Here is a 26705-nt window from a genome sequence, read left to right on the forward strand (position 1 = left end):
CCTGCTACGTGGTGAAATCCGTCTGATTGCAAAAGTACAAACCCCGCTCATACGACAGACTCAATCAAGCATCAATGTTTTTGAAAATATTTCAGTAGTAGCGCACCTGAGATAAATGTAATAAATATTATGTAAATACATCAAATCACTCTATAGATTAATTGAGTATTGCTGTGCTCTGCCTTGTCCGTCGCATACAATCACTCGTGATCACGAGAAAACAACTTTTGTAATGTGGAGACCACGGCACAAATAAGTCGTGATCTCGAGATAACGGGACCAGAAAATAAATATTGCATGGCCTCTCAACAGGCTGCTGTCCCCAAAGATTGTATTTGGCGGTTGGCGTTTCACACAACCAATCTGTATATTAACATATTTAAAATATTCACTCGTGAATAAAGAAGTGACTGAAACCTGAAAGTAAATGTTATTGTATTTGCGTCTCGCTAAAGTCTGTCACTAGCTCACAATTTGCCCAGGTGCACCTTGAGTGTCTCGGGTTTGTTTTGCTAGGTTTTGAAGGTGAGGTGTATGTTTCTGTAGCCTAATTTGCGTTTCCCACAAATTTACATGACTGGGAATCTTCCATTTGTTATGTGTATACATGTTGCATCTACTGCATAGAACAATCGGTGAACGTGTAGTATATGTAAAATACCTATCTTTCTCGGGTAAGAAGATGGTATATTGGGCCAGCTGGTCGCACAGATAGCTACAGTTAATTTCCAGATGTGCTTTATTTGTTTCCAGACGCCTCCGATATGGGGGGAGTCTGTGAGTTATTTTTAGAGTCAGTGTAACTAAAAATATCCAGTCAGTTGTCGTTGCGTCACAACAAGTAACATTAGCCGTTTTTCTTCCCCTTCGCGGAGCCAGATTGTAAAACAGCAGGTATCAGGTTAATCCTGAGCTGGACTATATAAGGAAGGCCGATGCGACAGAGAGACTAGTAGCTAGGTAGTACATCAGTAGGCCAATGGGAGGAAGAGTGGTGGTGCCTAATCTTGAGACATATACTTGTTTTTAATCTCGACGAGTAAAACATTTTATTTGAAATCTCGGTTTTCCTAAATACTATTTTCTAAAATTTTATACAATTAACGCATATATTTTTTTAATGAACAACTATTTTTTTCGGAATGAGCAGATGAGCTTTATTTATTGCATGGCATCACTGGAAATTTCGCGGAATCGACAGTAAAGAAACAAAAACTTTTTTTCTTCCTGCATACCCCCCTCTCTTTTAATTTCTTTGTTGTTTATAAGCCGAAGAAACATGACTGCATGCTGCCAGTCCTGCAAAAGACCGGTCAGCGCGAAGCTCTTGCCCTGTTCGTCATATCGCGACACAACGTGCAGCAACCGCAGGGTGTCCTGCAGAAGAATCAGGTCAGTTTAACAGGTACCTGTTGTATCGCTGGTCTTTCGCAATAACAACGCTATCTGTGGCGGTTGTATGTCGCCCTTTGCTGTTGAAGCAACACGCAAAATGAAAAACGGAGACAGCTGTTTAACCATCTCTCGTTGTAGCCGTCTATTTCATCTATCCCAAGGGCTAACTTTAAAAGATAAATCTGTGGTTTCAAACACAGCCTTCGAACGCCCCGCTGTATATTGTATTATTGTTATATTATAGCATTTTCCCGACCTGAATCTGTTTGTTCTTTAGTTTCAGTTAGAAATGCTCAGCAAGGGAAGCTTACAAAAACGCATGTTTTATTCTGACTTTTAAGATTGAAACTCTCTCGGCTGGCTGAACAGCACTACCAGAGATAAAGATGAAAAGGAGAGGGAATTTAAAAAAGCGGGCATCCACGTTCTCCTCTTCTGGGCGTGATTGGACAGCAGTATCGCTCTGTTAAAGTAACGCGGAGCCGGCAGCTGTGATGTCCTTTTTATAAAGGAGACAGACGGGCTCTGAGCACTCCCTCACTGCCTATAAAAGATCTGAGACTCTTCCTCACTTTCAGAGCTCAGCTGCAAGAGCAGGGTGCTTCTCTCTGGCTTTAGGCTGGTGTGTTAAACAGTTTCCTCAGGGTGTCTCTGGCTCAGTGGCAGTGCCATCCTCTCCAGCTTTCAGGGATGGATGCAGAAATATGTTTTCCTCTGTCAGCCTCTGGAAGCTAATTGGCAGAGCTCTGTGTTATGTGCCGTGAGACTATGTGATACTATGCTATGTGCTGTTACTAATGCTGTGCTGCTAGTGGTACTGTGTTGTTAGTGACACTGTATTGTTACTAAGCACTTAATTGTGCTTTGTATCATTGTCTCGATGTTATAGCTTGTCATGCCTCCTAGTCTGATTTAGCTTAGGTTAGGTCAGAGTAATGTTCACCCTGTGAACCTGGCTTAATGTGGCTTCAAATAACTACAAAATGAGTGTTGTACCTTATCAGACCTGTGTATTATAGTTGTTACAGTGACTTTTGGTATGCACTTATTATATGTCACTTTGGATAAAAGCATCTGCCAAATAAATGTAATGTAATGTTAGTGACACTGTGCTGTCAGTGGGACTGTGTTAGTGAGACTGTGCTTTTAGTGGCACTGTGCTGTCAGTGGGACTGTGTTGTTAGTGACACTGTGTTGTTATTGGCACTGGGGTGATGGTTGTATTGTAGTTGCTTCTCTCTTCCGGTCCCGTCTGCACCCTCTGCTGCAGCAGACCAGTCATCCTGACGCCCCAAACCTGGTGCTCCACAGGTCCACTAAAGGTGCGTCCAAAGCGCGACGGGACCACATCAACGGAGAGATCCAGAACATGCGGCGACTGCTGCCCATCCGGCCGGAGGAGCGCGAGAGGCTGTCCTACCTGCACTCTATGGCAGCCATCTGCACCTTCATCAGGAAGTCCATCATCTACCCAGGTACACCTACACCCACTGCACACGGGTCAACAACTCCCTGAGCACAGAGCACAACACCCCACTGCACACAGGTCAACACCCCCCTGAGGTCAGAGCACAATATCGCACTGCACAGACAGCTCAGAACCGCACTGCACACACAGCTCAACACTTCACTATATATACATACACCCACACACACACACACACAACACACAATCAGAGCTCGTGTTGTACAGGATTACTCCTCTACTCTGTACAACACCCAGGCTCACTCCTGCTCCTCCTGTTTGTTTGAATCAGAGCTGCAGGTGGAAGGTTGCGGACCTTCCCTGCCCTGTGAGGACTTCCTGCAGGCCCTGCCTGGCTTTGTCGTGGCCATGACCAGGGAAGGGAAGCTCATTCATGTGTCTGAGAATGTGCTGGAATATCTGGGCTACTCAATGGTATGTAAAAACAAATGGACTCTTTACAGGCTTGGTGACTTAGTCAAGTAGAGCATTTTAGAATATTTTTTTCACATATCTTTACCTTAGATGGAGTTCATGTTGGTTTGTCTTGTTCCTGCAGGTGGATGTGCTTCAAGGGGACACCTTCTATGACATGGTGGACAGTGCAGACGTGCAGGTAGTCAGGTCCCATCTGGAGGCAGCTAGTATCCGAAGAACAGGTGAGAACCATCTCTCTCTCTCTTTCTCTTTCTCTCTCTCTCTCTCTGACACACACAACGAAACAAAGAGAGACAACAGCATGCCACCCCTTGACTTTGAAAGAACCTGTAAAAGTATGGTTTCTGTGTAGTATTTATTCATTTAGGCTTCTGTGCAGTATTTATTCATTTATTCATTTTTGCTCCTCTTTCTCTCAGAGAGAGCGTTCGTGTGTCGGATGCACACCTCCAAGCCTTTCCGGCTCAGACAGGATGGCAGTGGCTGCTCCATGCTGGTGCGGGGGCGTTTCCAGACCACCCCAAAATCATCTCAGGCCCCCTCTGACCTGAGGCAGACCTTCATCGCGCTGTGCACGCCAACTGTCGATCGGCTGCATGACGGCGATGCCCATAGCATGCTGGGACACTTCGAGAGCGTCCACTGGCTGGACATGACCTTCCGCCGAATGTCTGACAGGTGAGATCTCTCACGGCGAGCACACTTCTCCTCACTCATTTACACATTACTAACGCTGCAGCTCCTGTTCCCAGTTTCTGTGAGTTGACCCCTCCCTCGTTGTATTACCTCTTTGACCCCTCCCTCATGGCCCCTCCCTCGTTGTCTCCCTCAGTGTCCTGTTTCATCTGGGGTACCCTGAAGAGGAGCTGATTGGTCAGTCCTGGTACGGACTGCTCCATCCGGATGACCTCAGTATCGGTGAAGCTGCACACAGGAGACTGCGTGAGTGTCGATGTGTTTTCCAGCCCACTGTGTTGTTGCCAGATTTACCTTTAGAAAGCCTGTTTGCTCGATCAAGCACTGTCAAAACTAATTTCACACATATAATCAGAAAATTCATTCATTGCAATCATGTGATGCAGTTTATAAAGATGTTAGCGTGGGGGTGAATAATCGTGGACATTGACGTTATAGAAATGATCGATTTGGTAAATGGTAAATGGACTGCATTTAAAGCGCTTTACAATTGATGCCTCTCATTCACCAGAGCAGTTAGGGGTTAGGTGTCTTGCTCAAGGACACTTCGACACGCCCAGGGCGGGGTTTGAACCGGCAACCCTCCGACTGCCAGACAATCGCTCTTACCTCCTGAGCTATGTCGCCCCAGGTCGCCCCAGATTTAGAACTGTTCACGGATGTGTTTGCCAGTGGTTCGTTTTTTTTTTTTAGTTTTCATGTCGTTTGGAGCATACTGCCTGCTTTAATGTGTTTCTATCTGTCTTACAGAGCAGGAAGATAAGGGTGTCACTGTGGAGATGGTGCTGAGGCTGCAGCATAAGGATCTCTCCTGGGTGTGGTTGTATGTCCGAGCAGCAAGGGATTCTGGGACTTGTAGGCAGGAAGTGAGCTGCACAAACTACGTCATCAGGTGCATATCATGAGCTGCATTCATTAAAAAAAAAAACACTGACCCTAAAATATATTCTGTTTCTTTACACACAGCTTCAGCTGAGTTTTTAAGAATTGTTTTAAGATCATGATGGAAGAAATGACTTTTCTTACAGTGAGGTGGAGGCCAGCTTCCTCAGACAGAAGACCAGTGCTGCTGTCCCAGGAGTGCTGAGTCGGTCTCCCCCAGACCTGCCCCTGTCGCTGGGTTCTACCAGCCCCCCGGGGCGGGGCGAGGGTGGCAGCAGGTGCAGTAAAAGACAGAGAGAAGCAGCCGGTTTGGGGGAGGAGCCCTGGGCTAAGAGGGGCGCTGTGCCTTTCACAGAGCACACCAATCACACCTGGGATACCAACGCTCCTACATCGCTGAGAGACTTCCCCACAACCCCACCCATCAGCCCTAACTCCGCCCACTCCACCACGACTCCACCCATCAGCCCTGACTCCACCCACTCCCCCACAACCCCACCCATCAGCCCTGACTCCGCCCACTCCCCCATCCTGACTGAGAGCCAGAGCACTGACTTTTTATGCAGCTACGCTGAGGACTTCCTGCCTCCCCAGGGAAGCTCGCACCACTTCTCTCCTCCTCAGTTGCTCCAGATGGTCTCAGATACGCCGTTCTGTCCGAGCAGCCTGGACGTGGCATGTTCCCAGTCCCCAGAGTCCTGCTATGATTTCCCAGCATGCTCCACTAATGCGCGACTGGTCCCTGACTTCCTGTCCGAAACCACGTCTGATATGGCTTTCCATCCTGAGGATTTCAGCCTTCCTGCGTATCCTCCAGAACATCCTCCAGGGGGCGCTAGTCCCTTCTTGCCTGTGCACAGCACAGCCCTGCTGACCCCTGACCCCTCCCCCACCACAGAGAGCCCCTTCCTGTACAGCCAGGAGGAGCAGGTGGAGATTGGCATCCTCGCCCAGCAGATCTCCTCCCTGGCCAACAGTTTCCGTATGTATCACAGCCAGAGCCCTGCCCACAGCCTAAACCCTGCCCTAAGCCCCACCCTCACCCCTGCCCTAAGCCCCACCCTCACCCCTGCCCTCAACCCCACCCTCAGCCCCACCCTCACCCCAGCCTTAAGCCCCACCCTCAACCCTGTCCTATGTCCTACCCTCAACCCTTCTCTAAATCTCACCCTCAACCCTGCCCTAAATCCCACCTTCAACCCTGCCCTAAGCCCCACCCTCAACCCTTCTCTAAGTCTCGCCCTCAACCCTGCCCACATCCTAAACCCCACCATAAGCCCCGCCCTCAGCTCCACTTTAAACCTTGCACTAAGTCCCACCCCCATCCCTGCCCTAAGTCCCACCCTCAGCCCGACCCTAAGCCCCATCCTCAGCCCCACCCTCAGCCTGCCCTCTGCATACTCCAAGGCCTCTTCCCCATCCCCACCTTCCCAGCAGACCTCGCTCAAACCCGAGCTCATCCTGGATGAGGACGTCATCGATTGCATCCTGAAGCACCTGGACCAGGTCCCGGGCAGGGAAGCTACGCCTTACTCCAGACCCACTTCCACCTGCCCCCTGGGGCCCCCCTGTGTGCTGGAGGTCCTGGAAGCGCAGGGTCCAGTGGTCTTCATCACTGCCCAGGAGGACAAGCTCCTCACACCCCCCACACTGGATCCATGCACCCTGACCTCAGGGTGTCATGGCAACAGCAATGAGTTGTATCAACTCAGCCAGTATCCATGCAGTAGCCTCCAGCAAGGTAATTAACCCTAATTCTACCTCCAATCACAATACACAGCCTTGGGCCTACAGGCTTAGCCTACACACAATACACACAGCCTGGGGCCTACCTGCTCAGCCTACACTTGATACACATAACCATGGGGCCTACCTGCTCAACTTACACACAATATACATAGCCCCGGGGCCTACCTGCTCAACCTACACACAATATACATAACCATGGGGCCTACCTGCTCAACCTGCACACAATATACATAACCATGGGGCCTACCTGCTCAACCTACACATGATACACATAACACTGGGGCCTACCTGCTCAACCTACACATGATACACATAACACTGGGGCCTACCTGCTCATCCTACCCATAATACATATAACCTGGGGTCTACAGGCTCAACCTACCCATAATACAGATAACCTGGGCTTACCGACTCAGCCTACATACATACATATACTGTACTGTGTCAGAACACATACAATTCTCACTCATGTGTGAACTGTGAACTACCATGATGGTACCGGTCTTGTGTGATCTGGACATGTGATGAGGATTACGTGGTCCAGCTCTATGCAGAAGACATGCCTCATGTATTATTTTCCCCTCTTACTCTTTCAGATGGACTTGTTGAAGAATCCATGTACTGAAATTAGTCTGAGTGTCAGTACTAGATCTTGTATGGCATATTGTCATGACAACTCAAGGCATCTTCGCTGGGTCCAAAGAAGAAATTGACTGAGCAGATTGTCTGGTTTCCGTAAAAAAAAAGGGGACAGGTCTCCCCAATAAAACAATGTTTTTAGTTGAAGATTCAACCAGTGATAAATGAATACCTCTAGGTAAAGTCTGTAAAATGAATATTTTTGTACTGCTAGCTGAATTTTTCTCACATTTTGACATGATATTTCTATTTTGTAGTGTCTTTACAGTTGTTGTAAAGCTGAGCTTTGGCTAAAATACAGCTGTCATGTATTATTGGATGTAATGTTACCCAATAGTTAGACTGAGCACTTAGTTTATTGTGCTGTTATATGACTGAAAAAAAACACTATAGTCCTGTTTCCATAGAACTGAAATGATTGTCCTTTTGCTTAACGTTATTGGCCTTGGACTCTCTACCCATATGCGTTTCCCCCAAGCGGACAGGGGGTTCGTCCCCCTCCATGGTACCTTCTCAGCTGTGGTCTCTCCTCCATCTGTTACCCTCTCGGCTTTCAACCTGACTGAATGAATTAAGAAACCTGAAAAGTGGGTGGACTGTCCCGCTCTCCTTTAAAATAAAGAAATCAACCATCAACCTCTTTGATAGATTTCAAATCTTTTGAAGACCTTAGATGTCCTGCTGAAGGTTTAAATGTGAACATTGTATTTATTTATCAGAGTAAAGTGACTAATGGTTTTGTTTGTACCTTTGCTCATATGTGCTGTATCAATACAATCCCTTCTATGGAATAACTATAGTCGGTATTGATATTAATTATACCAGTAGTTTTAGTAATATTGAATGTATATTTTTGCATTATGTTTTGTATTTTTTTTACACAAAATAATAAAACAACTGAATTTAAGATAAATGTGTGAAATATCTGGTGGAATTCAATGCTATGCTAATTTTTTATAACTGGAACATACAGGCATGAAACACTACTTTGGACTAATATCCAATGGTGTGTAAAGTATTCACATATGTTTATTTGGTGTATGATATTTAAATATATCCTTCTTTAAGTTTAAGCATTTCATTTTCATTTGACATAAATATGCCCTCTTGTGGTACACTTGCATATTTCACATTAATTTAATTGTGAATTGCTAATTATTCAGGATATTCCCACCAAATTAATTAAATATGATGAATTAGTCTATAAATACGTATCCAGTTTTACTTCCCTATGCAAGAGTAAAATTCACTGAGGTGTGAGGTTTCTCTCCAGACTTGTGCAAAGGTATAGTGTACAGTAATGATGGGGAAACTGATTTTGAAAACCTGGTTTGAATCCAAGGTAGGGTATCATGTATATCAAGCTACTTTACCAGAATTGCGTCCGTAAAATATACAGCTCTATAAGTGAGCATGTGCACAAAAATTAAAACTAATTTAAAAAAAATTTTAAATAATAATTGAAATTACGATTGTGTAAGTCACTTTGGACAAGCATGTCTGCTAAACCCCAGCAGAGAGAGCAACGGATTCCAGTTTTTCACCTTCATCATCTGTTTGTATGAGTCTATTACACTGTATGTTTACATTACAGTCTGATAGATTCTGTGTTTGCATTAGTTACATCATCTTTTAGTCATTTGTGTCTTCCCAGTGGAAACATGCTATTTTTGCAGTTTAAAAAAACTTGAAAATAAATTAAAACATTGAACATTGAATTAAGCTGAAAAATGTCAGGTCAATTGGTTTCTGTAACATAACAAAACAGGAAGCATCTGGTTTTTGTAACATAATGAAACAGGAAGCAGCTGGTCTCTGTAACATAATGAAACAGGAAGCAGCTGGTTCTGTAAAATAACGAAACAGAAAGCACTGGCGCTGCTCAGGCCTGGTTCACCAGCTGTGTTCAATTCATTCATTCTTATAGACTGTAGCAAAGCTACCAGGTTGGCCAGATGTAATTTCTCCCCGTAAATTAATGAAAATGAAAAAAGTTGCAGGTTTCTTTTTTACACTCTTCACCCAATCCTCTCAACGTGTAAATTGTTTTCAGGTTTTATCAATGTGAAACATTTCATACTTGTTTTCAACAAAAAATTGAGGCACGAGGACAGACATGCGCAGAAATACTAAGTGGTCAGATGCGCATAGATGGCGTTGTGAACTGTAAGACGGACATTTCTCTATATTATTGTTTTCCCTTGATGGAGAAATGAACAGCACAGCTGAACGCCCATGCCCTGCACGTGAGTACAAATGTATTCGCCGTAGAATATTTATGAATAGACAGGCAGGGTTTGTGGTTTTCAAGAATTTGTTTAGGCTATGAGAAACAGACCAAGAAACTTTTTAAGACCTCGTTTACTCACGGAAGCAGCTGAGGAAACTGCTTCAGATGCCACATTATCGCTGACCTAAACCTTACTGAACATGATACAGTTTTTCCGTGTGTCAAAACTAAGTAAATCTTTTCAACTGCTGTGCGTTTACCTGGCGGTGGGCGGTCTGTTTTGGTTGGTGATGGAAATGGATTTCAGAGAAAGCCCAATATTGTTACGCAGGCTTTTTCTCTCTGCAGCACGGTCGTACAGACCCTGGATTGGCCCGAGTATTTGTCAGTTGCGTGCGAGTGAAAAGCAGCGCGCCTCTTATGTGACAATACTCTATCGCCAGATGGGGCTATTGGCTAAATCAAAGGATTTCATTATTGTACATGTGGGAAGATTGCAGCATAGCCGAAGGTTTTGTTTCACACCATAATGCAATCTACCAGGTGCGCCAGGCCCAAGACTTGTACCTTAGAGGTCGAATACACACGCATTATGAGTCACTAATAAATGCAGCTAAATCTGAGTGACTAATTCAGAAGATGTAGATCGAAGACGAGGTTTTGAAATGAACTCAAAGCTCTGATGAAGTACACACAACAATTGTAGAATTTGTTTTGTAGCTCTGTGGGCTATTTATAAACAGCTGCGTTTCATGAAACTGCCCTCGGTGAAGGACAACAACGATTCATCCAAAGAACTGTTAGCGAGACGGCACTAGCATTGGTCTTCTCTCAAACTCTAAATTATGCACTGTGTTCATTTCAAATAACTGACGAAAAAGCATGATGTGAGCGTTTATCGAAAATGCAAATTTTTTATTTTATTTTATTTTGTTGATGCTGTTACACACGGCGTTGTTGCAGTGTACTTATATTACCTATCAATGTATTTAATTATTGAAGAGAGCCGGATTTGAACGTGTTCAAAGGTACGAGAAATTACTCCGAGCTTGTGACGCAAGTCGTCCTCAGACTCCTCACTGACCGCGACTGGGCCATGAGCTACGAGCATTCATACACAGGAAAGGGAGGTGGGTGTTATAAAAAAACTGGGATAAACTGATTTCCTATCATATTCACAATTTAGCAGACACTATGGCAGTGATTATTTTGGCACTTTAATTAAGAGCTATCACCGCTGAAGACCGAGGTTATAAATAAGCTGTCTGATATGCCTTCTTGTGATAACTCATGTTGAAACGCCTTTTGCGCAGAAATCTTGCGCGTGGGCTATCTGGGCGTCGCGAGAAGTAGCGATAATTTCCCTTGGGCGATGTTATGGACGCAGGCGCATCGATCAAGGCCAGAAAGGATCGTGTGTCTTTAATTGTTTACATACAACATTTACAAACTCAGTGTAAACGACTAACAAGAGAGCCCCCTCCACCTTTAAAATATTTAAAATGTTTAATACAAAAATGGAAAATAATAAAATATTTATGCCTCCTCCATGCTGCATTCTGTGGTTTGAAATCTCTCTCTCTCCCTCTCTCTCTCACCCCCTTCCTTGCAGCATTCTGTGTTATGGTGCCATATTATAAAAAATATTGTTTATTTTCTGTGGTGAGACAGAATACTTTAAATTGAATTTGGTATTGCTGATTTGAAACAACAGGGTCTCAGGTGGAAGTGAAGAATTTGTATTTGGCCAATTTCAGTGACACAGCAGTGCAAATGTGATTTAACAGTGCTCTTCTGGGCTAGAATGTGGGTGGAAAGGAGTTTTCTGAAGACTGGAATCTATCTATCTATCTATCTATCTATCTATCTATCTATCTGTCTGTCTGTCTGTCTGTCTGTCTGTCTGACCACATTCCAGAATGGGACCAAATGTTATCTGTTAAGAGTTGAATTAACACTGTTAGAGTTGAATTAACACTGGGCATTTTACTGTGTAGGGTTTAGATGATGATGCGTCTGTCTGTCTGTTCTCCTGAAGGCAGAGCTCTGTGCGTCCAGTGTGTACAGTTTAAACAAGCAGACCTAAGACACCCCGTTCTGCCAAAACTCTCCAGCTAGGCTTGTTTGCAGAAAGCTCTCATTTCATGTTGTATCTTTTTCTTTCTGATGAGAAACTTTAGTGTTTTGCTGCATATATCATAAACAGACCTTTGTACCGGAGGCAGTAGTTTAATAAAGGGATTTTTCAAATGCAAATGAATGTTGAATTGGAGTCACCCTGCCACTCGTGCAGGAATAGGTTGCGCAGGGATGCAGGTGACACTCTAGGTCTCCTAGAGAAGCTGAAATGAATCTAATTATAGAATGACATTTTTTTATTATTTTTCTGCCCGTGCTGATTTTAAGACTCACAGCTATGCTACAGCCTGGGGGGTCCGGAACTTTCCACACTTGGAAAACCTCTTAATGACCATGACCCACCCTACAGAGCCTAAAATACGGGTTAACTGACTCCGGTGAAGAAATGTGTGGGTGTAACAGCATGGCAGTGGAGCAGTGTGTTTGTGCGATGCAATTTATGTTTTCCAATTCTCCTTATAAAGCACAAATGGGTGTACCAGAACTCACAAGATTGAGAATGACTTTCACAGGTTATGTTTGTGTCATTTCAGTTTGTAAAGCTGGATTGTTTTATGGGTATTCACTAAAGGAGGTGGGTTTTCTGCTGACGGTGCAGTTAACTGTTCTGGATCCCAGCGACGGTGCTCAGCAGGGATGGAAACCTCGATTTTCACTGCGACCCCTTGTCTGTCTGCATTAGCACAGGGAATTCTAGTCCCACAATTCTGCATTAGCACAGGGAATTCTAGTCCCTCAATTCTGCATTAGCACAGGGAATTCCAGTCCCACAGTTCTGCATTAGCACAGGGAATTCTGGTCCCACAGTTCTGCATTAGCACAGGGAATTCTAGTCCCACAGTTCTGCATTAGCACAGGGAATTCTAGTCCCACAGTTCTGCATTAGCACAGGGAATTCTAGTCCCACAATTCTGCATTAGCACAGGGAATTCTAGTCCCACAGTTCTGCATCAGTAAGGGAATTCTGCAGGACATGGCTTCAGGCATCAATGGAACCTGTGCTGAATTCCACTGCTAGTGTTAGAGCAGCACTGTAACATGTGTTTGAAATTATGTGCGGCGTTATTTTTCTCTGAAAGAAAAGGAGGTGGAGGAGGTGAGAGCAGACGGAGTAAGGCGCGATCCGGCTCCTCGCCGAACGGGGCAGGGAAGGGGGTGAGGAGTGGGCTATTCTGTCCTGCCAATGAGCACCAGGGAGGCTGGATTAGGAACAGGGGGCTCGCTGGTGAAATCCAATCAGCCGGAATGTCACTTCAGCGACAGCGTCTTCAAAATTACCCCCGATGTGGCGAGTCGGTCAACCCTTTCATTCTGTTGTCAATACTCCTGACAGACTCACAGCTTTGTGAAGAGATTGAAGCTCCCCTGTGTGCCTGTGTGTGCATGGGTGTGCATGTGTGTGTGTGTGCGTGCGTGTGTGAGTGCGTGTGCCTGTGTGTGCCTGCGTGTGCCTGCGTGTACCTGTGTGTGTGTGCATTTAAGATCCTCTCAGGTTTGAGGGCTTTACTCTGATGGTCTCCAGCTTATTCTGTGCTCCAGTGACCTCACTCTGAAGGACACCATTTCAGTCTCTGCTCTTCTGCACTGCTGTAAACCGATAGACTCTTCTTTTGTATTGGGTGGCGAGAGTGTTTACAGTGTTGCTAATGGTCACCGATCGGTTTGGATGTTTTTTTAGTTTGACGTACAACACAAACATCTGGTATATGAATTAGATATTTCTACCCTTAAGAGGCTGAATCCTTCAGACATGAAAAGTGTCTTATTAAGAGCAATTAACAGCTTGTTGTAATTCAGAGATTATAATTATAACACACACAGCACGCCTCAGTGGCACATTTCACATTTTTAAGAAGTTTTTTTTTTTCTTTTTTTTTTTCCCCCTCCCTGTTCCTGTACATCATTGCCATGGATGATTTTGTTGAAGGAAAATAGCTGGGATTTCAAGCTCCAGTCCTAGTGTATTTATTTATGTATTTGTTTATTTGTTGGTATGGAATGATCTGCACATTAGCAGAAACCTACTTGTAATAGATTGATATAACATGTGTACAGAACATGCTGGTGTCTGTAGGCTGTGTTGGGGCAGCAGTGTTGAGGCTCCTGGAGAGTCTGTGTTTAACGCACATTAATCTGAGTAATGACCGTCGGCCTCTCTTGCCCTCCAAGGCCGACACACATTTAACCTCCACTCTTTGCTCTGTGAATTAATGCAGAGCTGCTGTTGAATAGATCAGCTCTTTCAGGGCTTTCATACTGGCAAGGGAAGACCTTCAGGAATGAAAAATAAGTTTGTATTCATTTTAGTTTTCGTTTGTTTTAGTTTTAGGTTACATTTTTCAGCCTTGCAATTCACTGTACTGTAATGTTGCTAAAAGGAAATTGAATAATAAGTTAATTCTGTGCTTGTGGGGGGAAATGAGTGATTATTCATCTGCTAAACAGCAGCTCTTTCTGTGTAAGTATGATTCATGTGTTTATAGAGCCTGCTGTATGTGGTATATTCGCTTCATTTCTGGAATTTTGGGGAAATGTGTGAGCGTGGAGACGATGGGAAATATTTTCTGATTCCCAGGATTTATTTAGGGTGCCGGATGCACACACACTCACACTCACACACACACACACACATAAACACATACCACCCCGCTGTTGGCAGGATGGTGTTTTTCTTAAGTGAAGAATGCTTTTCAAAATTGCATCAATGTCTTGCATCAAAATCAATGTTTGATGCCGAGTCTTCATTCATTAAAACTGGGCATAACAGCCCATAAGGTATTTATAATATCAGACACTGCCCAGTGACAGCCTTGCCTTGCCGCTGGTTCACAGTGTAAGGATGGGTTATGATTCAGCGAAGGGTCATTTTCATACATGCACATTACATCATGTTGAAATTAATCACCTACTGTCCACGATACTGCAATTACATAATAATTGTAATTGTCCAAGGGATTCATTCAGAATGGAAGCACAGCTGTGATAATTATTCCTGAAGATACCTGACCCTATAATTTTCTTGAGGCACTTTGAACCTTATGGGAATTTTGTATTGCTCATTATTTTCCTCAGAGTCTCCAGTCGGAGTTTGTTTTTCCTGAGTGGGGAGTTCCACTCTCTCCAGCACCCTGACTGACAGGGGTTGGAGAAGCAGGATTCAGCCACAGGCCTGATGAGCGCAGTGTGAATGCAGAATAAGGATCTTTAGCTCTTATATGATGCTTCACAGCACAGAAAACACGTTTCAGTTCTGCTCTGTGGACAGCTCTCAGGGACAGGGCTTGTAGCTGCCACTCAGATGCAGGAAACACCTCTTCACTTTGTTTTTGCTTTTCTTAACGCCCCACACCCCTTTGTTGCCCCCCTGACTGAATAGTGAGCTTTTATAGTCTTTCCTGGGTGCCTCCTGCATTAGAATGTTGGAGGGAGGATGATGCAGTCAAAGCACTATGGCCTTTTACCTGTAATAGCTGTCATATGGAGAGAATACCTGTAATGGCTGTTATATGGTGAGTTTGCCTGTAATACCTGTTATATGGTGAGTTTGCCTGTAATACCTGTTATATGGTGAGTTTGCCTGTAATGGCTGTTATATGGTGAGTTGGCCTGTAATACCTGTTATATGGTGAGTTGACCTGTAATACCTGTTATATGGTGAGTTTGCCTGTAATACCTGTTATATGGTGAGTTTGCCTGTAATGGCTGTTATATGGTGAGTTGGCCTGTAATACCTGTTATATGGTGAGTTAGCCTGTAATACCTGTTATATGGTGAGTTTGCCTGTACTACCTGTCATGGTGAATGTGGCGGGGAGTTCTCTTGCTGCCCAGGTGAGCAGGGAGGGCTGGTGCTATCTCCACCTGCCGGAGTTCACATGGGAAGGGACTATTAAGGTCACACACACACACTGGGGGGAAGATGACTGGTGCCTTCATACACACATTTATATTGTGCATTCCATGATAATATACATTTCTATTTATTTGTATGGTGAGGGAGCTGTTCCGCTCTCAATAGTGAGTAATCCCATTTTATCTCTCCCAGTGCTCGCCTTGATTTAAAACGAAAATGTCATGAAGTCTTAGTTAAAAAGAAAAACAGCCCTGGCTAATCTGCTCTGGTGTGGGGATGTTTGTGACTCTGCCACTTAGAGCAGAACCTGAACTGTGAGCAATGCCCTCTGCTTGGGTTTGGGCGCCCTCAAACACTGCCTGTCTGTCTGCCTGTCTCTCTGCCTCTCTGCCTGCCTGTCTCTCTGCCTGTCTGTTTGCCTCTCTACCTGTCTGTCTCTCTGTCTGTTTGTTTCTCTGTCTGCCTGCCTGTCTGTTTATCTCTCTGCCTGTCTGTTTCTGTCTGTCTGCCTGTCTACCAGCCTGTCTGTCTGCCTGTTTGTCTCTGTCTGTCTGTCTGTCTGTCTGACTGACTGCCTCGGTCTCTGTCTGCCTGTCTGCCTGTCTGCCTGTCTGTCTGTCTGTCTGTCTGTCTGACTGCCTCTGTCTCTGTCTGCCTGTCTGTCTGTCTGTCTGACTGCCTCTGTCTCTGTCTGTCTGTCTATATGTCTGTCTGTCTGTCGTCCTTCAATTCTATGGAGTTCAGCTAAAGTTACCTTTAATGGCCAGGCTGGTGAGTCCATGAGCCAGCATGTCATCCCCCAAACACGGGAGCTTTTTTGTGTTTATTGATCCTTGACCATTCTCCTTCACTGGCATGACCGCTGGTCAAAAAAACATTTCAGCCCCTTCCTCCTGTTTGATGTTGCAGTAGGGAGTGGACTCGTTTTAAAAAATGAGCCATTTTACTATTGCATTTCAAAGCCAATATCACCTGGCCAAGGTTTCATACCTCGTTTAATCAGAATTCTTTAGGAGGACATGTGATGCACTGGATCTGTGTGGTGTTTTGCTCTGTTTTGCATTACACCATTAATTACATTCCCGACTAAATGAAGAGGTGCTTATGGACTGTGGGAAGATTCAGTGGGGAAGATTAGCTTCCTGAAGCATTTTACTGCAAATGGCTGAGCTTTGTTATTTGTTTGGAACCTTGGAATGTTGAAACAAAACCTTGAAATGAAACTCGGGCCTGCACAAATCACAAATACGTACGCAGTACTAATGCTGGTTGTAAAAAAAAAAAAAAAAAGGAAAAGCATGACATAAGCAGAAAGGCGGGACGCTTTTTCCTCTGCTCCTCTTTATGTGGCATCTGTGTGTGTGTGTGTGTGTGTGTGTGTACAGGCCACCCTGGATACCTCCGTGATGAAAGAACTCAGGCCTGTCCAAAAATATAATTTAACAGTCGCCTTTACACTTATTTTGACATATTAGTATTGCTGTAGTGGTACTCAATAAGATAGAAATGTATGGCCTGGTGTGGGGAGGGTGTAACGTGCTGATGCCAGACTCTCATCTTTAGGACCAGTTAATCAGCTTCATGTCTCATATCCAGTACTGCCTACATGCTTATGCTCACCATCACACTAGTAAACCAATCAATCAGAGATGTCTCGCAGAGCTGGAACTCTTTTCTTATCTATGTTAATTGCTTTCCTGTGTAAAATTTCACAGGTCTGAAGTGTATCCAGACCTGTGAATTGGTTTGTTTATGCAATAGTTCCTGTAATGATTGATAGAGACTGACTGCATCAAGAATGTCAGTGTGAAATCTTTTTTGTTGATATTAAATAAAATTATACCATTAAAATCCAGCATTTCTAAAGATGTACATACTAATAATAATGATATAATAATAATAATAATAATAATAATAATAATAATAATAATAATAAAATAAAAGCAGTGTTGTAATTATTATTATTGCTATTATTATTCTCAGAAATAAGAATAATTTCTTGCAGGAAGAAGGAAGTTGGGCCGCAGTCTGCTTCCTGTTTTCGGTGTTGGTCCTGTACTGTGTGAATATTAAACAGTCCCCTGATTAGATCATCTTGGCTGTCTGTGCTCTAATCCCTGCTTTGGGACAGTGAAGGACATTGAGCTCTGACCTTTGGCACTCGCTGCGCGCACCAACTTCTCAGAGGTGCTATTGCTGATGTATCCGTCCAGTGTGTGTGTGTATGTGTGTGTGTCTCTGTGTGTTTTTGTGTGTTTGTGTGTGTGTTGTCCTCCGACTGCTCAGCTCATCCTAATATGTGAGGACCTTCTGAAATACACACACACACACTCACACACACTGAAATACACAGCGGAGGCAGGAGGATAAAGTAGGCGTTAGTGAAAGCCTGACCCCCTCTCCTCCGGACCCGTGCTGTGAGGCGAAGTACAGAGGATCCATTATCCACTCAAAGCCCCCTCACTTACATCAGTGAGAAAGGAAAACAGAGCGTATGCCTGTCTACTTTGAGCACCTTACTGTGAAATAACAAATCTAATTAACTGGACACATCTGCATATTTGTTCCGTATGAAACATGTGCCTTTTGAAATTGCGGTTGAAGTACTCTGGTTTCCTCCCACAATCCAAAGACATGCTACCTGGGGGGGAAGCATTCACTGGGAGTTTCTGTAAAAGAGCATGTGTGCTCAGTCAACTTATCCTGCATAAATAAAGGTTAATGAATTAAGAGGAATAGTCTTTTAATTCATTAGTCTGTAATAGTGCTATAAAAATATAGATTTCTACAGGCAGGAGGAGTGATAAGACTCCTTTAAAACTGATCTTCAGAGCTGTGTGATAGTAACTTGTTTGTGTGTGTGTGTGTGTGTGTGTGTGTGTGTGTGTATGTGTGTCTCTTTTATAAGGCTGTTCTCATAGTTGGATTTCCAGCACATGCTCAAGAGCATAAACAGAACACACTCCTTTTCCAGCGTAAAAGTCTCATACTTTCATTTTCTTCCTGAAAACGAAGGTTTCTCCCCAGAGTCTTAAGAACATGTGATAGTTCAGCATTTTAGGAATCACCATGCTGCCTGTGGAATGATATTGTGTGCAGGTTTGAATATGAATGTTATTGCCTACCGTGCACTAGCACTACACCAGTGGATCGATGGGCAACTCATTATACGTCCAATCCCCCTGGTCGTTGATTGAACTTTGAGATATAGATAATTGAATATTTACATATTTATTTAAATTCAATAAATTTGATGTGGACATTAGGTTCTTGAGGCAAATTTGTTGTTTTTGTAAAACAAGGGTTTTTCTTTTTGGTAGTAAGATCTACTCTTGTGTTTTGTAGGTTGGAAGAAATGGTGTTTTGTCAGAATTAATACATCCCTTGCAGCATTTGGTCTGGTGCGAACTGAATAGCTTATCAAAGCCTGTATTAATATCAGTAATAATTGAACAAGATAAAAGCCAGAAAATAAACTGGCAGGAGCAGGCGTGGAGGTGAGGGACTGCTGCGTGTTTGGAGAGCAGATTAGAGCCGAAATGGAGTCTTCCAGACACCTTCTTCAGAGCAGTGTTCCTAAAGAGCTTATTTAAAGGTCACTGCTTTCTGGTTAGTGGAGAAGACACTTTTTTATGAATCTTTCATTATGAAATATGCTTGGTAACCCAGCATACGCACAGAAAAAAGAAAAGCAGAACAAAGGAGGAATAAAAATGCAATAAATACCTCCGGCCACCTGGCATATTTTCTCAGGCCCAGCTTAATCGGCGCCCCGTGCTTCCCTATTAAAAAGCGGGTCTGAATGTGCGCTGGTTTATAGGGCTTTGCTGGAGGACTCTGTGCTTTGCGTGGCTCATTGGTACTCCCACCTCTCTGCATGCTCAAGCTAAGGGGCCCAGGTGCCCTCCGCTGTGTGGAGATGCGCACAGTGCAGACTGTCTGATGCCAGCCTGTGTGATGTCAGTCACAGTACATAGCCACAGTCTGGCATACTGTGTGTTTGTGTGTGTGTGTGTGTGCACGCACGCATGTGTGTGTGTGTGTGTGTGTGTGTGTGTGTCTGTTTGTGTATGCTGTGTGTGCGTACTGTGTGTTTATGTGCGTACGTGTGTGTGTGTGTGCATGCATGCTGTGTTTTTGTGAATGTGTGTGTGTGTGTATGCTGTATTTGTGTACTGTGTGTTTATGTGCGCGTGTGTGTGTGTGTGTGAGCGAGAGTATGAATTGTGTGTGTGTGTGTGTGTGTGTGTGTGTGTGTGTGTGTGTGCCTATGAGGAAGAATGTGAATGTGTGTGTGTTTGGAAGGGATGTCTAACCATCTGCTTACAAAGTATTGCTCAGAATGTGAGAGATCTGCACATCAATTAACACGTTAGTGTTTAGTCCGCAGTCAATACTTGCAGACAGTTCCAAATCTCCTGTCATCACTGCTTACAAATTAAAATTCTGAACTTTTCACCTCTTGATCTCTGAGTGACCTGAGGATTACTGGAACTTCTCAACACAGGTCTGAGTCAAACGCCTTACCAGCAAAAAGATTGCGATGGATGTTGAGTTGACATAGAAAAATACAATAAAATATGAGCACTTTTTGTGATGGCATGTTCATATTGCTTCTGTGACTGTCTGTTATTAAACTAAAGTGTTAGAATTACATTTTGATTTTGATATGATAATTGGATATCATCATTGTTGCATAGACTAAAATGATGATATTCACATTAACTTTCATATTCATATTAACTTTATTGGTTGGATTGCATGTAAGTGAATTGAATGTGGATGAATATGTGTGCAGTAGTCCTGGGTTACAGAATACTCCACTCCTCGCTCTCATGAGAATACAGTAGTTTGTTTTCCACAGCGCTGCTATGAAATATTTATAATCTCTCCCAAAAATATCTGAATCTCTAAACAAACATTTTGTGTTCCTCACTAGTGTGATGCTTGAATTTTTGGTTTTACTGCACAGATCTTTTGTGATGGGGGTTAGATTGTGTCCTTCTGTTCTTAGGAATAATGGCGCCTTTTCTAAGGTCAGGTAATAGCAGGATGGAGGCTGTTAGTGGGGATCTGGGGCCCGGTGCTTATCAGTGCAGTTTACAGCCATTTACCACAGACTGCTAGTAAAAGAAAAACAGGTGCATAAAGCTACGCTTGTAACCTTGGAGGGTTTTTCAGCTCGCCTGAGATGAAAGCAGGTGCTTAGCCGAAGCGGTGCTTAGCGGCAAGGGGGGGGGGGGGGGAGATCGCCTCTTCGGCCACAAGCAAACAAATAAGTTTACACAACAGAGAGAGAGAGCCGTAAGAACGCCGAAACGAACGAGGGATTGATCAGGCGTGGAAACGTTAAGGGCTTAGATCTTCAGCTGCTGAGCAGCGAGAGCTTGTGAACGTGCCGGTGGATTTTCTGGTTGGCTGCTTGATTGATTCGCTGATTGGTTGTTTGGTTGATTGAGTAACTCAGGTGGTGTATTCATTGGTTGGCTGGTTGATTGATTTGCTCAGGTGGTGCTGGGGTCTTCTTCAGCTTCAGCGCTGAGGAGATGTCGGTGTTAAATGTGTGTTTGTTTTGTAATGGAAAACCAGTCGCTGACCTCCATCCTCTGTCTGTCCTGAGCTGCCTCACATGTGCATATGCATGTGTGTGTGTGTGTGTGTACATATGCCTGTGTGTGTGTGTGTATGTGTGTGCATATAACTCTGTGTGTGTGTGCATATGCCTGTGTGTGTGTGTGTGTGTATGCATATGCATGTGTGTGTGTGTGTGTGTGTGTGTGTGTGTGCATATGCTTGTGTGTGTATATGTGTGTGTGTGTGTGTGTGTGTGTGTGTGTGTGCATATGCCTGTGTGTGTGTGTGCATATGCGTGTGTGCGTGTGCGTGTGTGTGTGTGTGTGTGTGTGTATTTTGCGTGCAGCAGCAGCAGTAGTGTGCTGTAATTGTATTAGCATGCCTCCTTTGATAACTCCCCACATGCATCAGAGCCTCTGTCAGTGCTTATTAATCTGACGCTTCCTGTTCCTGAGCATCCATATTCATGCAGTTCAGAGGATAAAAACCCTCTTCAATGGGGATGTAAGGTTACAGGAAATGTGGAAATTCTTCATCTACAAGAAACAGTCTGAATTTTCGACTCTTCTAGGCCCTACAGTGCTATATGTGTAACATTATAATGCATTTGCGTATAATATTTATGTTGGCACATATGCTAACAGTACAGCGTATTTTGGCATTTCTTGCTGGACCTGAGAGTGTTGCTGCTCTTTCCTGTAGTTGCTGAGTATGAGTAGCTTTGCCTGTGTTGGATGCTTTAGCCCCTAGAGAAGTGAAGATGCTGCATTAATCCGCTGTATGAATGGGCTGCTGTATACAGCCTGGAGGTGGAGCGAGGAGGGGCAGGAGGGGTGTGAGGGAGTCTCTCCAGTAGAGGTTTTACCGCCCCTGATTCCCCTGAGGAGTCTGTCTGAAGCACTTAACCGCCGCGGGACGTCCCGCTGCCCCCACGCGCCTCACAGCTCATTTACACAGCAGTCACCGGTCTGAGTAACCGCCCCCTGAGAGTCACAGACGATCGCTCCCGTTCCGTCACCTGTCAGCCTGCCTCTGTTCTGCTGCCCTGGTCTGTCACCGTGATGCCCTGAGAGGGAGGGGCAGGAGGCTAGCCGGGGGTGCCTTCAGTGTTTAGGGACTGTTTATTTGTGTCTGTGACCTCATCTTGAGGACAGCTGGGCAGCCTATTAAAATTCATGTTCTCACCTGCAGCGACACACCCATCAACTGCTTTCTCCAGAGTAATCCTGTCCTTGGACAGAACTGGCTTAACTTGAGTGAATTTATTTATTTATTTATTTGAAAATATACTTACACATATTTGTGATATTGGAGCCTGCAGTTGAAGCTCTCAGTACAGTGGCTGTAATTCTGGCGAAGCAACCCCTGACTGTGTCCAGGTGTCGTATGGAAAGAGAGGTGATAAAAAAGATAAAAGCTGTTAAAGAAATTGAAGAGGAAGGTGAAGAAGCGTGATGAGGTTACCCTGTCTTTGCATTTCCCAAACAAACCCCTATGTCCAAACCCCCCAGTCCTCACATTTTTTCCCCTGATATATTTTTCTGTGCAGTTGCATCCCTGTGCAAATGAAAGGTACTCCTCCTCCTTGCTGCTGCGGGAGCTCTCCATGGTGCTGAACAAAAGCACACACAGATGCTGCTGCAGGAGCTGTCCATGGTGCTGAACAAAAGCCCACACAGATGCTGCTGCAGGAGCTCTCCATGGTGCTGAACAAAAGCACACACAGATGCTGCTGCAGGAGCTCTCCATGGTTCTGAACAAAAGCACACACAGATGCTGCTGAAGGAGCTCTCCATGGTTGTGAAAACACACACACGGATGCTGCTGTAGGAGCTCTCCATGGTGCTGACAAAACACACATGGATGCTGCTGTAGGAGTTCTCCATGGTTCTGAAAAAACACACATGGATGCTGCTGGAGGAGCTCTCCATGGTGCTGAAAAAACACACATGGATGCTGCTGTAGGAGCTCTCCACGGTGCTGAAAAAACACACATGGATGCTCCTCAGGGAGTTCTCCATTGTGCTGAATAAGAGACACACACACACACACACACACACACATAGATGTTGCTGCAGGAGCTCTCCCGGATTCTGAATAACAGAATATAAATAATATTTTTCATCAAAATGCGCTAACTGCACAGTTCAGCCTTCTTCAAACATTTAAAACCTGTAAACTTTTTAAAACAATAAATGATTGCCCACTGAAATGCGGTTAATACAGCTTTTTTTTTTTTAGAAGATTTGCTGTCTTCTTTCATCTTTGAAGTGTTTGATTTACTGAGGAAGTATGTGGGTTATTCATTCATGTTTAGGGAATGAAATACCACAGAAGAACTCAGGCAATTTTAGATTTGTAATCAGCCTATTCACTTGTGGGTAAAGTAGAAATTCTCAGCTTTTATTTAAGGGTATTTATATACACTTTGGTTTCACCTTGGAGAATTTACAGCACTTTTTATACATACCCCCATATTTAAGGGAGCCATAATGTTTGGGACATATTCATGCTATGTCATGTATAGTACTTTGTTGCTTATACTTTGCATGCAATGACTGGTTGAAGTCTGAGTCTGTCTGGTTGAAGTCACAAATGCTAAAATGAATACTATTTTGAAATTATAATTTTACTTTTGAGTAGTTTTATGTTGCACAACCCCATCTAAAAGTAATGACTTTAATTTAAAGTTGTGTCAATAATGTATAATTTAGAATTTAGCCTCAAATGAGACAGTTTGTTAATGTTTTCTTTTGAAAGAAGTCCATTAAAATATACTTTATCCTAATTATATTAAAATCCCCTAGTTTCCCTTTTAAGTGTAAGGAACCTTATGCTGAAGGTATGGAGTGAATGTTGTTACGACATAAGCTATAGTCGTGACAAAAAGGGAGACAACACAACAAGGTATACTTTTAAACAAAGGAATTATTTATTAAGACGAAAACAATGATACATGTATGAGTGAAATGTAGGGTATTTGTATTAAATGTGTGTGGATGCGCGTGTGCAAATATGGGATGTGAATGTACAACGCAAAACCTGTGAATAAAAGAGGGTGAAGGGAAAAACCCGCGAGCCGTCCAACCGCCAGACCTGGTGCAGGATTACCTGGAACAGAGTGAGAAAGAAAGAGAAAAGCGGCCCAGAAAGCACTGGGGGCTTCCTTATTATAGGGTTTACCCCCAGGTGCTCTCAATTAGAAAGGGGTGCACCGCACACACTGGCCGACTCCTGTAACTACAATAAGAATAAAACAATATTAGAGACAGTCGTCACAACGTAAAAAAGCATTTGAATGTTTTTTTTTTGTGGGACAGATTTGTTTGAATATTTTTTAATTTATCCCCCCTTCGAGAGGAGAATAAAAACAACTTTTATTTACGCCTTTGTGTTGACCTGTTTTTTTACGATCTAACCATTGAACCCAATCGGATGTTATTGGTTTTAGTTCTGGCTCATTAAAGCAGGAATTAAGATGGCTGAAGGGTTGCCAGGTCACAATCCGTCATGCCTGTCTGCCATTGTTTACTCATCGATTTGGTCTCGTTGCCACGGTGACTTTGAGACAGCGATAATTCTTTGATCTCTGAATGTGCTGAGGAAGTCCCTGAGTAATTTCCCTAATTTCAGACTGTTGTGTGGCGTAGCACTGGTGTGGTGCTAGTGTAGAACTAGTGCAGTGCTGGTGTAGTGCTGGTGTAGGACTGGTGCAGGATTTGTGTAGGACTGATATAGTACTGGTGTAGTGCTGGTGTAGTACCAGTATAGGACTGATGTAGGAATGGTTTAGTATTGGTGTAGAGCTGGTGTAGCATTGGTGTAGTACTGGAATGGTACTGGTGTAGGGCTGGTGTAACATTGATGTAGTACTGGTATAGTACTGGTGTAGGGCTGGTGTAGCAGTGGTGTAGTACTGGTGTAGGCTGTTTGGTGTGCTCTAATTGTGTGCATTCCATAGATCTTAATTATTTATTTTCCTCTATTTCTCTCATCTTTGAATCACTGGTTCCAAAGCCACAGTTACAGAGCTGCAGACTGCTGTGAGTTAGCCGATGCTGTTGGCTTTATTCTGTGATTATGACGTCATGAATACTCATTTATTTTGCTGCCTGGAAAATGCTTTGCTTTACTGTGAAGTGAGCAACACGGTGTTAATGAAAATCTGTAAAACATTTCTCACTGCATGGGGAACACACCTGTTGATAATGCAAAGCATGAGCTCCCTCTTTAGTGCACTGATCTTCACATCTGATCTGCACCCTTTCCTGGACTCAGCCTGGTTTCTCCCCTTCTCATCTCCCTGCAGGAAACAAGTATCAGCTTGCATCAAATTCAAAACCTTGGTGCTAGCCGGTCATGAATTTAAAGGGTCTGTCATATCTTCAAAAGATCACCAGGCTTATCCGTTCTGCTACCTGTGGGCATCTTGCCCCTCCCCCTCGTGCACCTGCACTTCCTGGTCGTTTCCTGTCTTTTCTGCCCCCCCCCCCCCCCCCCAATGATGTATTGAGCTTCTCACTGCAGTCAGAATAGCAGAGACCCTGCCCATATTCCCACACCTTTTCAGGCTGCACCATGGCTCCCCTGGCTATCCTCTTCCTTCTTTTTGCATTTCATTTTGGGATAATGTTAAAGGTATAGCTGTGTCATTCATCTAGTGGTATTTTTGTTTTAGTTACAATGCATATTCTAAAAATATGTTTTATTACACTCATTGATTATAAACGTGCCTTATTGGAGATGCTGAATTTTTGTATTCCTCGTGCTAACACTGATGATTTGCCCTTCTGTGTGTCGCTCTGGATGAGTGACTATACTGTGATGTCATGACAATGCTAGTAGAACAGAAACGGAGGGGAATGTTGCTCCTGTTTGTTCTCTTTGTTCCTCTCACGGTTACTAATTGAGTTTTGTGAGATTGAGCTTGACGGCTGACTGTAGTGACGCTGTGTGGAAAGTTTAAATATTTGCCTTTGCTGAGGGTGATCAGTTCTGGGGCAAGGCTTATTCCACAGAGGGTACGTTTCCCTTCAGTTCATAAAAAAGGCTTGTGAAATTAATTTGTAGGTCGAAATGCGCCCGATAAATATTAGCCGTGTTGTAATTCTGTGTTTGCCTGTATGGAGCGCCGGCAGAACGTGGGGATTAATGCACGTGTTTAAATTGGATCCCGTAACCTTTCCTCCCCGCCGAAGACGTGAGCCGGCAAAACAAACACGATTTAGCTGGAGCTGAGGCTAACATCATTTCCAATTGCATTAAATGTCATCTGTCAGAGGGTTATTCAGGAAATTTTAATTATGAGCAGCAGAATTTACGGCTTGTCGTGGGGTGGACCAGAAGGGGGACGCCATGCGCCTGTTAGACTGAGAAAGGACAGCCATGAGGGAGGACCGTGGGGGGAAGGGACACCCTGCCAGGTCGGGTTACGTTTTTAAGTTCTGCGTCAGTCTGCAGGAACTACAGGAAGTGACAATCTGCGCCGGCTCTTTATGATTGGCTGACATTTAGACCTCAGAAAGTACGCAGAGGACTGCAGGAATGCAGCCTAACCAAGTAATAAGTTAATTAAAAAAGACGGCAGACTCATATCTCATCCTGCACATCCCAGGCAACTGAAAAGCAAGCCCAAGGTTTATCCCA

At 44.0% G+C, this 26705-nt stretch overlaps 2 protein-coding genes and 1 long non-coding RNA gene across 3 annotated transcripts in view; all 3 read left to right on the forward strand.

The window, feature by feature from the left end:
* Positions 1-3155: 3155 nt before the first annotated feature.
* On the forward strand, positions 3156-6625 carry LOC135245232 (neuronal PAS domain-containing protein 4-like). Its single transcript, XM_064318149.1, has 6 exons — positions 3156-3295; positions 3420-3519; positions 3718-3976; positions 4131-4240; positions 4745-4886; positions 5023-6625. The coding sequence occupies exons 1-6, from the start codon at positions 3230-3232 to the stop codon at positions 6623-6625; spliced, it is 2280 nt and encodes a 759-aa protein (XP_064174219.1). The 5' UTR covers positions 3156-3229.
* A 2578-nt stretch (positions 6626-9203) lies between these two features.
* LOC135244624 (phosphofurin acidic cluster sorting protein 1-like) overlaps positions 9204-26705 on the forward strand; it is a 135204-nt gene continuing 117702 nt past the window's right edge. The window contains exon 1 of the mRNA XM_064317072.1: positions 9204-9510. Within this exon, the coding sequence (XP_064173142.1) occupies positions 9500-9510 (11 nt within the window). The 5' untranslated portion in view covers positions 9204-9499. The remainder of the gene's footprint in view (positions 9511-26705) is intronic.
* On the forward strand, positions 9576-11060 carry LOC135244628 (uncharacterized). Its single transcript, XR_010327020.1, has 3 exons — positions 9576-10381; positions 10497-10624; positions 10808-11060. It is a non-coding gene; the product is annotated as an uncharacterized LOC135244628 (long non-coding RNA).

This window comes from Anguilla rostrata, chromosome 18, assembly GCF_018555375.3.
Source record: "Anguilla rostrata isolate EN2019 chromosome 18, ASM1855537v3, whole genome shotgun sequence".
NCBI lineage: Eukaryota > Metazoa > Chordata > Actinopteri > Anguilliformes > Anguillidae > Anguilla > Anguilla rostrata.